The sequence below is a fragment of the Prinia subflava genome, chromosome 4 (assembly GCF_021018805.1).
Source record: "Prinia subflava isolate CZ2003 ecotype Zambia chromosome 4, Cam_Psub_1.2, whole genome shotgun sequence".
Lineage (NCBI taxonomy): Eukaryota > Metazoa > Chordata > Aves > Passeriformes > Cisticolidae > Prinia > Prinia subflava.
The window spans coordinates 64,058,350-64,074,910 of record NC_086250.1 but is presented as its reverse complement, the minus strand read 5'-3'; the positions used below and the strand labels follow the sequence as shown (position 1 = coordinate 64,074,910).

Here is a 16,561-nt window from a genome sequence, read left to right as displayed (position 1 = left end):
TGCTTTTCAAAAGAAATAACAAATAAAAGCCCCACACAAATAATCTTCAGTAACTCTTCTAAAGTGTTACTGCAAAAGATGGTTGAGAAGCACTGATTTCAAAGCATCTTTTCAAAGAAATTTAAGTATGGCATCTCTGTATAAGCTATTGATTCAAAATTAGTTTATTTCCCTGTATCCATTTGCAGATGACAAATGTGTTTTATCTGAGAGCCTGGCACTTAACTGATCTAAATATATTTATAGTGTAGTTGAATTTCATTTGGAATTGTTTCTTTGCATACACTAAGATAAAATGTGTTTTAATGAACACATGCTTTAAAAATAAGTTTATTTGCAGATTTAGGAGCTTTGCAAAGCTGGGGCCTTTACCCTTAACTTCCTTATTCCTGTGACACAAGGATAGGTTTTTAGGATACAAAGAAAATGTTTAGATGAACTCAACAGTGTGAGAGTATCTATTTAACTCCAATTACATGACATAATTTGAAGTTAGGCAGAATTTCTAATATTATCAGCCACAACTTATGTTGCTGGAGCAGCTTGGCAACTCAGAATTTCATTTTGGGCTTTTGTTGAAACTCTATCTCATACGGTTTCAGATGACTTACATTTTAACTCTTTTAATAGGTAATACTGATATGGTCCTTAGACTTTTGCTGGATGCAGGATTTACAAATGAACTTGCCCAAAATTATTGGAGTAAACTGTCTCTGTAAGTATTCTTTTTATTGACTGTGATTTTTTTATGCATTTCAGAGTTTGAAAACAAAATCTTATGCATCTGTGTGTATACACAGATATGCAGTTAATGTTACAGAGAACAGGTATTTATTCACAGTTATGCACTTTAATTGCAACCCTTGACATAGGGATTTGTGAGAATTTCAGTCAGTTTTCATTTTAAATCTTATTTTTATTTACAGCGATGGAGTTGTTGCACAATTTGTTGTTACAGATGGTGGAATCACTAGGGTGTTCCCCAAAAGGTAAGAATTATTACAAAATAAATATTATATGGTAATTTTCAAGCCTGAAAGGATGGACTGTTAAAGAGTGGCTTTATTGAATGAAAAGCTAACAGTCTCCTAGGGTCTAATAGCCATGAAATTAATGGAATGTCACCTGTGCACTGCTTGAAACTAATCTGTCCCATTATTTTCATGACAGGCCCTTGTAATACAAGTTTCTAATCAGTGAAGAGTAGCAGTAAAAGCAGTGGGGCAATGCTAATTCCTAATTATTCCCAAGCACTCAGTTGGCAGGCTGCAAGTACTGGAAAATAGAGAGTGATTTATTTTTTTTTTTAGACTAAGATCAGACCTAAAGTTCCAGGGACTTCAAGAGAGAAAAATGTATCATTATCAGAGGACAAAAAGGGAATGTGAAATTTGACATACAATAAACTAGACACACCCCCACAAGTGACTGGGAATAGTGAGGGCACCAGTACAGACCCACTGGTAAATGGCAAATGTATCTATTTTCTTAGGTTATTCTCTGTTTCCCCAAAATGGGGAAATGGCAATGAATTTTACTCCCCAAGTGAGTTTCTTTCCTATTTTGGGATTATTAGTGATGTTAAATGTTCTAGGATTAAGTGTAAAGCATAACATATGCTGTAAAGGTTCATTTAGATTTTGTTGTAAGTAGTGTTGCAGTTCTGTTTGTCACAACAAATCTAAAAGTGATGAGATTAAATTAGTGGTGTTCCAAAAAGACTAACTAATTCTTTTTTTTCCCAACATTTGTTTATTTGGGTTTTTTCTAATGCTTACACCTGTCTTTTAACCAGGGAAGACTGACAGAGCCTGAGGACTATAAGAATGAATCTGTTCTTCACATTTTTTTCAACTGTGAAACACTGAAAGAAAATAACCTCAGCACAGCTTTAATGAGACTCTAAATGGTCTCTTTTTTTTATTTTTCTTTTTTTTTTTTTTTTTTTTTTAGGGCAGGAGAAGATTGGTTGGAAAATGCTGAAACTTATGAAGTCAGCTTCTATAAGAGGAGTTTAGATAATGACAACTATATTTTCACAGCTCCATACTACAACAGTAAGTCATCACAGTTTAGAAATGTCAGAGCTAGCTAGCCCAATGTAAGTGGAAGTTTCCCATACCAGATGGGGTCACTGACACTGCAAGTGTGACACTTCATAAGGAAAGATCTTGGGATAATACCCATTAATAAGGAAAGGTAGGAGGCATTAAACAAGGCCATCATAATTTGTCAACTACTCTGGTGGCCCTGTGTGCTCAGAATCAACCTAAGTGGAAACATACAGAGTACTGGTGTTCATTCAGTGTATTGAAACACTGTTTGACTGAGATACTTTGGCAGAATTATCTTAACAGAAAGTTAAATAAAATTGCACTCACAGACAATAACTCAACCTAGAGTCTTAATAGAGCAGAGTTTTTATACTGTCTTGACACCCCCAGCACTGACTTGGGGGACCAGGCATAAGGGTCCAGAGGCCATAACTGCATCCACTGCACCATACATAATTTAAACTTCCCTTTTCAATTCTATTTACAATTGAACTTATTCACCAAAACCAGTTGGTCTGAGCAATTGTGAGATTTAAAACCTATATAAGCACAAGCAAGTGTTTGTTATTGATGTGAGCAACATTAACCTTCTCAAGTTTGTAGAAAAGCAGATGCTACCACAAATGGCATACTCCTCTCTTAGACATATGGGATCCTTCATTGCTCTTATTTCATAATTGTTTATTGCATTTTTTTCTCAGTATATAAATATAAAATATATAAATATAAATATGGTAATTAACAAAATTCCCTGAAGCCTTATTTGCTCGTCAGAGCTGTTAGCTGTTAGCTCTGAGGAATGTACTTTTAACTTGCCTTTTCATACTAAGCAGTGTAGAAAACAGTTTGAAATCTGTCAGAGCAGAAATTGTGCATTAGTGAGTGGTGTCAGTATACCTCACATTGAAAAATACACAGACAGCATCAGGATAAAATCTTTGGCTCTGATCCTGGTTTTAACAGAGCTGCTCACATGTGTACAGGTATTCATGGCTCTGTTTGCAGAAGAGAAGGTAAGTTTATGAAGCAGTCAAACGGGGAACAAAAAGAGGAAAAGTAAACACAAATATTTCTTAGTTATGCCAGTGTTAGTGATCTGAGCTATCACAGGTGATAAGTGTGTACTACAGCTGGGTCAGTGCTTTTGGACAAGGATTTTTTAAAATCATTCTGGTATTTGAATAAGATTAGATTTAAGTTTCAGAGGAAGAGGCTTTTATGTCACCCTAACTTCTTTTTTTGTTTGTTTTTTTTTTCCTCTTCTATACTGTCAGAAAGTGGTGCCAATAGCTATGAATCAGGTATTATGGTAAGCAAGGCTGTGGAAATACAAGTTGATGGGAAGCTTCTAAAGCCAGCAGGTAAGATAGAGTGATGCTGCCACTCGAAGTACTTTACAACAACTTTCATTGTTGCTCAACAGTGAGTTGGAAATTTAATTGTGATTTCAAAGGAACTTCACTTTATAATAACATTATTTTCTCTGAGACAGTTTTAATCTTTCTAGTGGAAATCTGTTTGCATTTGAGTAAGAGTGTGTAATTTATTAGTCTCATGAACGATGTTGGTGATTGGACAACTGAACAAAACTTGTATTTTATCCTTCTCCAGTTCAGGGGTTTAGATGTCATTATAATTTCCCCTGCCTTTTTTAGGATTATACAGTTACCTTTTTTTTTTTTTCCTTCATTTTACTAAAAAAGACTTTCATGTATTTCTTGTTAGTTGTTGGAATAAAAATTGATGCAACCAGCTGGATGGATAATTTCACAAAAACCACAATCAAGAGCCTGGTAAGCAATTGACCAAGTCTTTTTTGAACTTTATTTGCATTTCTCAAAGTTTCAGATGCAAATAGGTTTGCTGTCTCTTTGTGCCAGAGTCACACTGATTCGTAGTTGCCAAGTAGTTGTGGTATTTAAATCACCCAAATGCACAAAATAAATCTATGTTGAAATAGGCCGTATTTTGTACGTGTCTTGCTTTCATAATTATAAAACATGGATAGACACAAAGAAAAATGACATATTCTAGCTAGTAGTAAGGCTGTGCTGTAGGAGTGAATAAAATCTGCAAAAGAATTGGTGGATCTTTTTCTATTTAATATCCAGGATGGGTAAGCAGTGAACAGTAAGGATTTGTATTGCAATCAACATCACAGCATTGTAGCAGAACCTAATGAAGCAGGTGCTTAACCATTTCATTCCATACATGTAAAGTCTAATATATCTGAGGTGTAAATGGGAAGGAGGAAAGGTTAAATGAAAGAGAAAATGTGGAATTGATAGTGAATTGTGAAAAGAAAGGCACAAAATGAAGAAACTTATAGAACATAAGCTTCTTACTGGGTGAGGCAATGTTGCTTGGTTTGTTGTATGTTTAGGGAATCAGTAAAAGAGTCTGGCTGGCTTAGATATTAGAGCTGTAGTTCAGTGGGGAGTCAAATGCGTTGCCTAAGTGTCAGAACAGTTAAGGAAAAAAAATACATAAGTGAAAAATGGAAAGTAAGATGAATATCTCAGAAAGAATGCTGTTGACTCCAGCATCACCTGGTAGTTGTTTTGCTGAGGACGTAATGCAAGGACACAGTTGTGTGTGTATGTGTACACATGTTGGAAGAACATGAGAAAAACATGTTAGGATTCAAAGCCATAAAAGGCAGCTGGGTTGGTGGGCTTCCTTTATCACATAGGATTCACATGCTTTGAAACTTTTTGTGGTCAAAAGAGATACTTTTGAAGAGTTTCCTTCCAAATTCCAAACGCATGGAAGTGTTTCTATTCTTTCTGTTTTACTTTATGCTCACAACACTGACATCCTGACAAGTCCTGCAAACTTATTTATCTTTATTGAGCATATTTGTAAATGGAGCTGTGTCAGAGTCTTTAGGAAAGGCAGTCAAGATTGTGCTGTTGATAATTACTGAATACAGGTTTTCAGATATTTCAGATATTTCTGATAAATGACACACACTGAAAATTAATTTAAATTTATATACAGATATTGAAAATAGAATCATCTGTTCTTGTCTTGAATGATTAATGTAACTGTAAAATACAATTTATTTTGTAACATTTTTGTGACGATTACCGTACTTCTCTTTTTTAGTGCAACAGTGAAATCTGTGGCTGTGAAAAAAATAGTATGGTAAGAAGATGTTCAGTTTATGAAAATCTGACAGAGTATTGAAATTCACTCATTCCCTCTAGACCTATCTAAGATTCTATCACTATTATTTGAGTGTTAATTTTACAGAAAACGTGGCTTAGTTGTTTGTGTCTTGAGAAAGATGAAGATTAGGAGGGGAAGGGAGGAAAGGGGGCATAAAAGTAGAAGTGGTTATGGTGATGAAGTTATGAGGACAAGTGTAAAGAAAAATATACAGGAAAAGCAATAGAGAATGATGTGAAGAAAAATGTGATAAAGATATAACAGTAATTTGCAAAGAAGAGACAAATCCTGAGAAAAAAGAGAATAATTTTTAAAATTTAAAAAAAAAAAGAGTACCTCAGAGAAGGGCAAGTGCAAATTTAGAATTGCCAGAGTCCATAATGTGCCTTTCCACAGTCATTGGTTCCCAGCACATTCAGGGTTAGGGGACCCCATGGCTCTCTGGCACCCAGCAGAGCACAGATCCAGGGACTGTCACCATATCAGGTTCTGCCCTGTGCTTAAAAGCTTTCCTGTGCTCAGGTCTTCTGAGTTCTTTTGAGGAATGTGAAGATCATTAAATGCAAGAATTACAGCAGAAAGGGTACTGTGGGGATTTATCTATTTGACCTCACTGCTATCTCTCCAGTCTCTGGCTAGAAGGATCTTTTACAAAGTGCAAAGCATATGGAACCAGTGGGTTTCCCATTCCTGCACCTGACACCTGGAATAATCCCACTACAGTCCTTGGCAAGTGAAAATAATCATGCCTAGCAAGCTGGGAGCCTGCCCTTAAGATTTTTATGATTGAAAGCTGAAAATGGAAAAATATTTTCAGCATGGCTGAAATACATGAGAAGTTGTAGTCCCTTATAATGAACTGAATTCCAATTATAATCAGATTTAATAAGGATATAGCAGTCTTGAGACTAGCAAAGTATTGAGCAAATAAGAATTTGCAAAACAACTTCTATGAAATTAAGCCACAAATAAGCCTTTGATCTGTTCAAATTTTTATTGTACTGATAATGCTAATTATTATAACTAAAAATTGGCCCTTGGCTATGGGTTTGTGATTAGAAGATACTTCTGATGTCTTAAAAGAAATGTAGTTTCTTACAGAGTGTTCTATTGACAAATCTTTCCTGTAAAACATATTTCACTTTCTTACAATAGCATGTGGACTGTGTTATCCTTGATGATGGTGGATTTCTTTTGATGTCCAATCGAGATGAATATACACAACAGGTATGTATATTCTTTAGGAACAGAGCATGGAAAGCAATAGGAAGAAGTTTAAAGAGAAAAAAAAAGCATTTAAATCTCAACTTACTCTGAAGATAACAAAAATATTGCTGGATCAGAAATTCTAGGGGGTTTGTTAGTCTTTTTTACAGTTTTCTTTGTAGATGAAGATGTCAAACTTTCATTCTTTGCATTCTTTGTGCTTTGCCATTAGGCTGGTAGGCTACTAATGGACTTAAGATGGTGAGGACAAGTAGTTACCCACACACCTTCTTTCTCATATTCCTCTTGCTCTTCCCCAGGCAGGGTCTCATTGATACTGCATTTAACAGCTACTGTCTAACTGGGGAGTTTAGAACTGTGCACTTCGTTACGAAAAAAATGCTTGGAAATATTTTACCTTATCTCTCTGTGTTGCCCCCCGTCAGATTGGAAGATTCTTTGGTGAAATTGATCCTGGCCTGATGAGGAACCTGATTAACATGTCCCTGTATGCCTTTAACAAGTCTTACGACTATCAGTCAGTCTGTGATCCCGAAGAAGAGCCAAAGCAAGGAGCTGGACTTCGTTCTGTTTATGTGGTCAGTATCCCATGTGCAGTGGCTGAAAATCCAATGGAAGTCTGCACATATTTATACAAATAAAATGACCTCTTCTGGTTTGTTTTTTTTTTTTTCCCAGCCTACAATAACAGATATTTTGCAGCTTGGATGGTGGGCTTCAGCAGCAGCCTGGTAAGTACAAGTTTGTAGGAAATCTCTATATCCAAACTTTAATTATTCAGTAGGTTGAAACTCTATTTGGCTTCAATTTTTTTCCTCCATAAATGTTCTCTGGACCCTTTGTTTCTGCAGTTTCTCCTCATGAATATTCTTAGCTATGTCTCCAAACATGACTGTTTTGTCAACAGTTCAATTCTAAACTGCTCTTGCCAGGTTTTGCAATGGTGTATTCTGACCACAAAATCAGCTTCAGGAAGCAGAGTTTGGATTAATGGTCTAAATATGATGGCAGTAGTGAAGTCTAAATTATCACATTTTGAATTATTGATGATTTGGTTCCCTATGTCAGAATACCATCATTTTCTAGCAAAAAGTCTTAAGAAAATCAATGTTTGCTTTTCAGTGAATCATTTTACAAAACACATGAATCATAGAATCATTTGGGTTGGAAGGGATCTTTAAAGGTCATCCAGTCCAACTTCCCCTGCACATCTTCAACTAGATCAGGTTGCTCAGAGCCCCATCCCACTTGACTTTGAATGTTCCCAGGGATGAGACATCTCCACCTCTCTGGGCAACCTGTGCCAGTGTTTCACCATCCTCATTGTAAAAAATACCTTTCTTGTATCTAGTCTGCATCTTCCCTCTTTTAGTTTAAAACTGTCACCCCTCATCATATTGGAACAGGCCCTGCTATAAAGTTTGCCCTCATCTTTCTTAAAAGCCCCCTCTAAGTACTGAAAGGCCACAATAAGGTCTCCTGGGAGCTGCCTTTTATTCAGACTTAACCCCAGCTCTCCCAGCCTTTCCTTATGGCACTACTCCATTCCCCTGATCATTTTTGTGGCCTTCGTCTGGACCCACTCACAGGCCCGTGTTTTTCTGTGCTGAGGACTCCAGAGCTGACACTCGGGTGGGGTATTTTACCTTTTTCAGAGCTGTGCTGATTGATATTCACATCAGCTACTTCCCTCAGCACCACACTGGGATAAGTAACTGGCACTGATGTGGTGCTTTTGCTTTGGTGTGACTTGCACCCTTGGAGACTGGTCCTTTTCTAAAGCTTCATTTTTATTTTTCTTTTCCTAATGATAATTACCAAACTGGAATAAATTACCGCCTTTATGAAGCTAAGACTTAAAATATGTAGCAGCTGAAAAAATGTACAGTAATTTTCTCACAGAAGCACTATGAATACTGTATGTTGTTTTTTATTGTTGGTTACATTTAGTTAACAGGAAGAAAAGTAATCTTGGTTTTCTTGGGCAACAGCAAGCCTCAAAAATTGAAGATGGGCAATAATCCAGAAGAGAAACTTGAGTTCTTTTCAAACAGAGAAACTTCACTTTATCAGTGTTCAAATCAGAGTCAGTGGTCTGGTCTCAATTTAGACCTGAGGTTTATTTTGTGTGATGTTTAACTTGAAAGCACAACATTAAAGTACTTTACTATGGCCATGTTTTAAATGGAATCTAGGTCAGAAGCAGGCAGAGAAGGCCATTAAGCAAGCCAAGTGAATAGGGATGACCAAAAAATGGATTCTGTGAGGCACCTGGCAAAAACAAGTATAGGGAAATAAGAGAAACCAGGTTATTAAAGAAAGCTATAGTGTTTCAGGCAAAAAATGTCGGATAAAGGTGTGAGCAATCATTTTCAAAATTTATACGGGCTACGTCAGCATTTGGTTAAGAGAGTATGTATCATTTCTCCTTCACGCTCCTTTAAGTCAGGAGATTTAGGAGTTTTCCCAGGCTGCCCTTTTTGTTCAATTCCCTGTAAATCCTGTGGTAAGCCATTAAAAAGGCTTACTATTTTCTGTCAGCAAATTGCATCACTATAGAATAGAGTCAGGTCTCTTCTGATCCATAACTGCTCTGTGCTGTCCCTCTGATGATTCCAAGCACAGAGTCGTGGATGTGAATCCAGAACTCCTTCAGGGAGTGCCTCCATGGCGAAGGTGACAGCGCATTCAGTTGCTTCACACAGGAATCACACTAGAAAAGGAGAAAAAGCCTTTCAGGTTGAATGAAGTTATACAGTCCCTTCTCTCTGCAGAACAAGTGTTAGAATAGATGGAGGTGAGAAGAGATTGGGTAATATTTGTGGGTAGAAACAAGCCTAAAACTTGACAGCTGGGAAATACAACTTAGGAAGGCTAAGGAGAAGCAGGGAGGCAGAGATTATACCTGTTACAGTTCCTGTTGTGACAGGCTGAAAGGAGAAAGGGTCTGTGTGTGTGTGGCAAGCTGACACCTACTTTAAGTAAATAGGATTGGAAAACATGCTATCATCAGTGAAGGAAAAAAATGGAGCTCTTTAAGCTTAGGTATTTTGGCAGCATATAGAAAGAAAATGTAGTTCATAACTCAGGAGCGAGAATAGAGATGATTTTAAAAGTCAACAGTTACAGTAATGGTTTCTATAATATAATATTCCAGCATTGATCTCCTTCTTAGAAATTTAATGAGCCTTAATCAGTGTAAAGTATCTAATTCAGGAGCATTTTCCCTGAGTGTGTTAAAAAGGAGTTCAGTTGCTTTAAGTGGTAGAGAAACACCAACCTGCTTCCTCCATCTCCCACAGAAATACAAAAGGAGGGCATGGATGGTGTGATAACATTTCCATTATGTGAGTTGTGGGCACAGCAAACAGCAAATCTGAACAGTAGAATAAAAGATTAGTGTGAAAGACCTGTGAGAATGTGGGAAAAGAAAACCAGAGTCAAACTAGAAGGTTTAAAGAAACACAGCTTTGATAACTGGAAAAACCATTAAAAATATTTTTAATAACTAATATATGAGTAGTTTTTAAGTATCTATAAAATACAAAGAAGAAAAAGAGCCTTTAAAAATAAATATATTGTCTTTCTGTGTTCAGGTCTATCTTACAGCAGCTGTTTTTGAGCTTGACTTTTCCACGGTTCCTTGAAGCAGGTAAGTCAAAAGAATGTTAAAGAGTCAGCTCTAAGTAGAAGGTAAAAATGTAGGCCAGGGGACATATTTGGGCCTCCCCATTATGTCTGTGACTTTAAAATTTTGTTTGTTTGTTTTATTCATTTGTTTATTTATTTTATGTCAGCGGATATGGAAGATGACGATTTCGGTGCTGCCCTGCCTAAAACAAGCTGTATCACTGAGCAAACTCAATATTTCTTTGAAAACAATGATAAATCCTTTGGTGGGATTGTAGACTGTATAAACTGCTCCAGGTAAAATTTCTTCAATATAAGTAATAACTTTGGGAATTTTATTTATTTTGCAAACTATAGGGACACTTACATAAGAAGCAAAAATATATTTTGGATTAATTTCACCAAACTTACATAAGCAGGACAGGGGAGAATAGAGGCAGGCAAATTGCATTCTCTTTTCATTTGTTTAGAATTAATTTTAATTTTAATCATTAAGGAATTGTAGAAATGCTTTAGTCAGTTTTTTGTTTTATAGTCTTTGCTCCTTGAAAATTGTATTTTAACCTTTGTCACAATTTTTTTTTTAATTTATTATGTCAACTTAAGAGCATTCTGCAATATCTTAAGGGATATGATCTTCTCTAATCTGGTTATGTACCAAAATTTTTGACAGTCAAGAAGATTATGCAATTTATGTTCTAGTTGATAGTGCTCATGATTTAAGAGCCATGAGTCTTATAAAGCAAACAAAGGCTTTTTTTTTTTTTAATTTATTAAAAGAATTACTCTCCAGACACCATAAGGAGGCCTATTGAAGATGATGTTTAAAAATATGTGAAAATTCTGTATTCTTCAGAAACATGGCATCTTCAACCTAGATCTCTGTTTCATACAAGAGCCTACTGGGGTTTTGCATACATTTTGAGCTTCTGAAATCATCTTAGAAATTAGAATTAATAGCCAGAGTTCAAACAAAAAAAAAAAGACAATATTTCAAGCCAGGAAGGAAAGAGAGAGAGCTTTGTAGGATGGTGAAGACAGCCAAAACACGCAGACATTTTTTCCACCTCCATATTTCCTCCTCCATGTTGTTAGTGTGCACTGGGTTTATTTATAAACTGAAAATGACCCTACTAACTTAAGACCTTTTGCAGAACTTTATGGACATAAAAATACAACAAATACTCATCCAATACATGATATGCATACCCTATGCTTCTCTGTCATACTTCTTACAGACAGGTTTATGGTTTGGGGTTTTGTTTGTTTGTTTTTGTGGTTGGGGGTTTTTTCATTGTTAATTGATGCTGAACTGATGTTATTTCTCAGTACAGCTACTGTGGTAGCAGTACAGAGCTAGCTATTAATTCAATTAAAGTCATTTTATGCTTTTTCCATTTTTTCTACTAACAAGTCTAGTTCAAAGAGGGCACGATGGAAATTTTAAAAAAGATTGCAAAATTTATTATAAATGTTTCTTACTGTCAATGAAAAAGATAAGCAGTAGCAGGCAGACTAAATCTGTGAGGCTGGATGATTTTATACCGTGTGTCCTTCTCAAATACAATTTTCCTTGCTTCATTTAAACATAGGTTTTTGTTGTCTTTTTTTCCAGACTTTATCATGCAGAGAAGATTTCAAACACCAATCTAGTGTTCATTATTAGTGACAGCCAACTTTTGTGCCGTTCCTGTGACCCAAAGCCACTGATGCAAGCAGAAAAGCCGGGTATCCTTTAAAAATCATGTTATTTAGTAGTGTGGATTGATTTTTGGCTATGAGATACTGGAATATATCTGGGGAGAAATGACCCAACCATGGTAATTATCTATGTTATTACCATGGTTGCCACTGGAATACTTGAAGTATCAGGTATTTGTGGATGTTATCACAAATCATGTGAAGCAGCAGTCATTGAGGTAGAGAGCAAAGCTTTTATTTGTGAGAATTTAGAAAGAAATGGGCTTACAGGAACTTTTAATGAAGTTTCAAAAAAGCAAATGCAAAGTCTTGGGCCTGGGACAATTACAAGAGTAATTGCACACCTGGACCTGATAAGGACAGAGTGAAGAAAGATTTGCAGAAAAGAGCTGGAGGTTCATGGTGGGCAAGAAGCTGACCATGAGTTGGCATTGTGCCTTGTAGAAAAGTGGGCTGATCACATCCTGGGCTGTGACAGCAAAAGTGTAGTCAGCAGACTGGAGAACTGATCCATCCCAACTCTCCAGCACTGGTGAGACCACATCTGGAGTGCTGTGTGCTTCCCAGCACCACACTGGCACACAGGAGGAAGTCTAGTGAAGGGCCACCAAGGAGGTTGGCATCTGGGAGCACAAGCAAGGAAAGTCTGAATGTCCTGGGTTTGTTCAACCTTTAGAAAAGGCAAGGGTATGTCTGTCTAGAGAAATAACAAAAAAAAAAAAATGGCCAGGATAGGGGTGTTTGGTCATGAAATTTGAGATGCTGCACTGTTGGTTGGTTGGTGAAGGTACTTTAGTGTGTGCTCATTATCAAAGACCAGCTTACTCCTTGTGGTAACTGCATTAGCCATCAAAGGCTAGAGTTCATCCAGCTGCATAGAATTTCCTCAGAGCTGGCTGGAGACACAGGTGCCTTACATGTTAGGCAGAGTTCTTGCAAAACAAGCACTGAAGTCAAAAGCATGTGAAAGACTGTTTCAATTTACAACCACCTTCACGCCAATCTCTGCTTTAGCTGGTTGAGTGCAGTAGATATCTGTAGGTGATGGTGATGGAAATACATAAAACCAACATACACATTGTAAGTCAGGAGAAATTCACCTCAGCCATTCTCTTCTACGTAGGCTTGAGGACAGCATGCCAGAAGTGGTAAATCAAACCACAGTTTGGATTACTGTGACAGAACAGAGAAAACAATTAGTAATACCTCTGTCCTCATCAGGAAGTTGGTTGAGACAGCCTCTCCCACTCCTGAAAGAAAAGCAGATGGTGGTACAGATGACTGTTTCTTTGGCACAAGCAATGCATTCATTGCCACATTAATAAAACTGGAATTCCGTCTACGCTTGGGCTGAAAAGGAAGTTACATTGGGGTGTCATCACAGAACTATGTAAACACAGCCTATTATTCTAATTGGCTTCAGTCCATGACAGTTTGATTAACTGTTTCCACTGTCTGCATTTATAGACAGCACTCACTATAGAAAATGAAGCTTGATGTATGGGAAAGGGCACATGACTTGCATTTCCCTGTGGAGCCCAAAACTACTAGAAAGCAGTAAATGACCTCAAATGGCAGTCAGAACAGCTGGGTGGGCTTATATTGACTAAAGGCACTATTTTATTTTTATTCAACTATGCAGTACTAAGCTATTCCCTCTTCTCTATAACTAAGGTACATAGTGAAATGCAGATGTAGCGTAACATCACCCAAGCAGACAAAATGACCTTTGGGTGCTATTTAGATGATTATTATTACACTTTACTCACTTTTGGCTGGTACAGCTTTGCTAATGCACAGTCTCAGAATATTTTCATGTTCAACTTCCCTTTCAGTTGAGCCACAGCAGAGAAAAGGGGAGATGAATGTGGTAACATCTGAATGAAGGCAGATTAAATTCCCCATCATCTTGCCTTCTCTTCCCTTTGGCCTCTCCACTTGTTGCACTGAAGCTGCTGCACTACTCCATGGTAGTGCATGAACAGGGTTGCTTCAAGTGCAAATTAGAGCTACTAAGATAAGTTCTGGCACTCGATTCTTTTAATAGCTTTAGCATGTGTACTACCTGGAGTGGAATAAAAAAGGCTTAACATACTGAATGGTAATATAAGCAGGTTTCACCAGAAGGCTGTTTTGCAGTTTGCCATATCCAAGCCTTTCAAGTCTGCTGCAATGACTTGTGCCCCTCATTAGCCAGAGGCACATGTGAAGTGCAGTGTGAAGTACACTTTAACACCAGTAATTAGAGATTTCAGAGATGTGATCTAAAGCAGTGCCTCATATACTCAGTTAGCTAATTAACTGCTCCTCTTTCTCTCCTGCTGTTCTGCTGGTGGTATGGACAGCATTTTCTCTGTCTGCCTTCATCACTGAAATGCTAATGGGATCTCAGTTGTTCTCCTGTCATTTACTACAAAGCCTACAGTTGTGTGATCTTTTCTATATTAGGAGTAATACAAGTGTATCCATAATGCAACCAGTAGTTTTTATAGGCTTTCACTGCTATGTTCAGCCTGTATATGACATTACTTTTCCAAACAAGTTTCCTTGCTTTGACTGTGTATCTTCATCACAGCAGAGTAACTTGGTGGTAACACACTATAACTAATCAGCACCATTGAAAGTTTACTGCTTTATGAAATATTTTCTGAAATATTTATGCAATTAATAAAAAAATGCAGAAAATGTTAAAAAACTCAGCTTTTATTTTATTTCTTTTTATGGTTTTGAAAATATTCTAAGAAGTTGTGCAGGATGTTTATTTTCTTTCTGATTATAGCAGTGTAAAAAAAAGGTATTTCATTTTCATTTTACCTAAGTAGTTGGGTTGGTTTTCTTGAATCTAAACAAAGAACTGTGAATATTGATGTTTATTTCAGCACTATCTGAATTAGCATAGATTTCTCTCCTGCCATGAAAATGAAAACAAAATGTTGATCCTGCTCATGTACGATGCATGAAAAACAGTGACACTCCTTAACCAGAGAAACAGACGAAGGCCCAAATCCGTGTGAAATGGTGAAGCAACCTAGATACAGAAAAGGTCCTGAAATCTGTTTTGATGAAGCCAAACAGGTAAAATTGAAGTAGTAAGACTTTAGGACTATCTTTATGAACAGTTGTAGAACAGTTTTAGACAATCAGTGAAAACTGTTTAAATGTACCTTGGTGCCTGGTAACCTTTTTATCACAAAACATACTGTTCACTCTAGACCATAGCCACTTTATTTCAATTAACATTAACTTAGCAGCTGCTTTTTTATCTGCCTTTCCTATAACCATTGCACTTTCACACATGATTCCCACTAAAATATCATCAGTGAGCATAAAATTGTTGATCTGTGTAAGGTGCTGTGAAATTCAGTTCAAAAATGGCTTGCACAAGTAGATGATAATCTTGGCTTAGAAGACGTATTTTTATAATAATGTTTCCAAATCTTATTTAAAGTTTTTCTAAATTATTAAGAATGTTACATGTGTTTTTAGGATGTTGTTTGTAATTCTGCAAATTGTACTGCCCTTAGGTCATCTTCTCAGCAGGTTTAAAAGTGCATTGCTTTACTAAAATCACCAAAACTCTGCTGTCTGATATTTCTGTGTTGAATGCATTCGTTTTGAAAGAGAAAAATTTATAACTGTGATGCATATCTAAATTATTTTTAATATTCTTTCAATATTACCTTTGGTTACCTTTCAAAGATACAAAAGAGATTATGTATCCAAGTTGTTCAGAATAAATTTCAAGACAAAAAGTGCTGAACAAGGAAGTGCCTGGTATTAGATACAATAAATACTTTTTAAATGCATTTTTAACGCCTCATGCAATTTCTGCAATTTCTGCAGTGGAAAGATTGTCCCCAATCAGTGCACTTAGTTGGCTATAACTGCTGTATACCAAAATGTTCCAGTATGTTCTCTAGTTTTCTTGTAATGAGGCACAATTACTGAGATGTCAGTAGTATTTAAAAAGTGTAGAGAATTGGTATTCAATGCATTTTTCTAGTAACCAAATTTTACTTTAAAAAGGAAGTTTTCTTACTGGCCAAAAAAGATTAAATAAAGTTGAAAACCCATCCAAAATCTATCCAGCCATTGTAAATGATCCAAACCATCCCAGTATGATTGTGTGTGAAAGTGCAACTCTTGCTCACTAGCTTGATGTGCTGATCAGTGTGTAAGTCATGTCTTTTTGTAACAGTGGATTGTTTTGGTTAAGTTTATTTGCAAAATTTGCTGTGAATCTCTTGCTCTTGGGTGGATGCTTTCACATTAACTCTGCTAACTGCCAGCAATCTGCATGATATCTCATCTTGTATGTCTTTTTTTCTGTGTTTTCTTTCCTTTCCTCTACTTGCTACTTTGCCCGTTATTAATAGGATCAGCCTATATGCACAACGAGTCGTGCCTCTGCCATGACGTCCGCTCCTATCTTCATTTTTCTGCAAGTTTTCATGTGGTGTGGATGGTCAGTTACCTTCTCTAATTTTTTGTTTTGTTCTTGGCTTAAAAAATTAGCAGACTTTTTGACTTACTGAGCATACAACAGAAAACAGAATGAAGGGAGTCCCAAAAGCAACAATCTGGAGTAAATTACTGTCACAATATTAAGGGGAATTAAATATGAAAAAAAAACCTGTCTGTAGCCTTATAAATCACAATTAATAAACACGAGGGCCTCTCCCACAGAACATACAAAGACAAAGGAACCTGTTGGGTTTATATGGTTGGCTCTTTGAGATTGCAATGTACCAGCTGAGTCTGCATCCTTCACTTCTAAG

At 36.6% G+C, this 16,561-nt stretch overlaps 1 protein-coding gene across 2 annotated transcripts in view; it reads left to right on the top strand.

Moving 5' to 3' along the window:
- Positions 1–16,561, top strand: part of CACNA2D1 (calcium voltage-gated channel auxiliary subunit alpha2delta 1) — a 359,015-nt gene that overhangs the window by 331,801 nt on the left and 10,653 nt on the right. For both annotated transcript variants that reach the window (XM_063396985.1, XM_063396984.1), the window contains exons 25-37: positions 631–715; positions 927–989; positions 1,954–2,057; positions 3,329–3,415; positions 3,780–3,847; positions 5,163–5,201; positions 6,381–6,452; positions 6,878–7,030; positions 7,131–7,183; positions 10,049–10,104; positions 10,250–10,379; positions 11,698–11,810; positions 14,776–14,858. In XM_063396985.1, the coding sequence (XP_063253055.1) occupies positions 631–715; positions 927–989; positions 1,954–2,057; positions 3,329–3,415; positions 3,780–3,847; positions 5,163–5,201; positions 6,381–6,452; positions 6,878–7,030; positions 7,131–7,183; positions 10,049–10,104; positions 10,250–10,379; positions 11,698–11,810; positions 14,776–14,858 (1,106 nt within the window). The remainder of the gene's footprint in view (positions 1–630; positions 716–926; positions 990–1,953; positions 2,058–3,328; positions 3,416–3,779; positions 3,848–5,162; positions 5,202–6,380; positions 6,453–6,877; positions 7,031–7,130; positions 7,184–10,048; positions 10,105–10,249; positions 10,380–11,697; positions 11,811–14,775; positions 14,859–16,561) is intronic.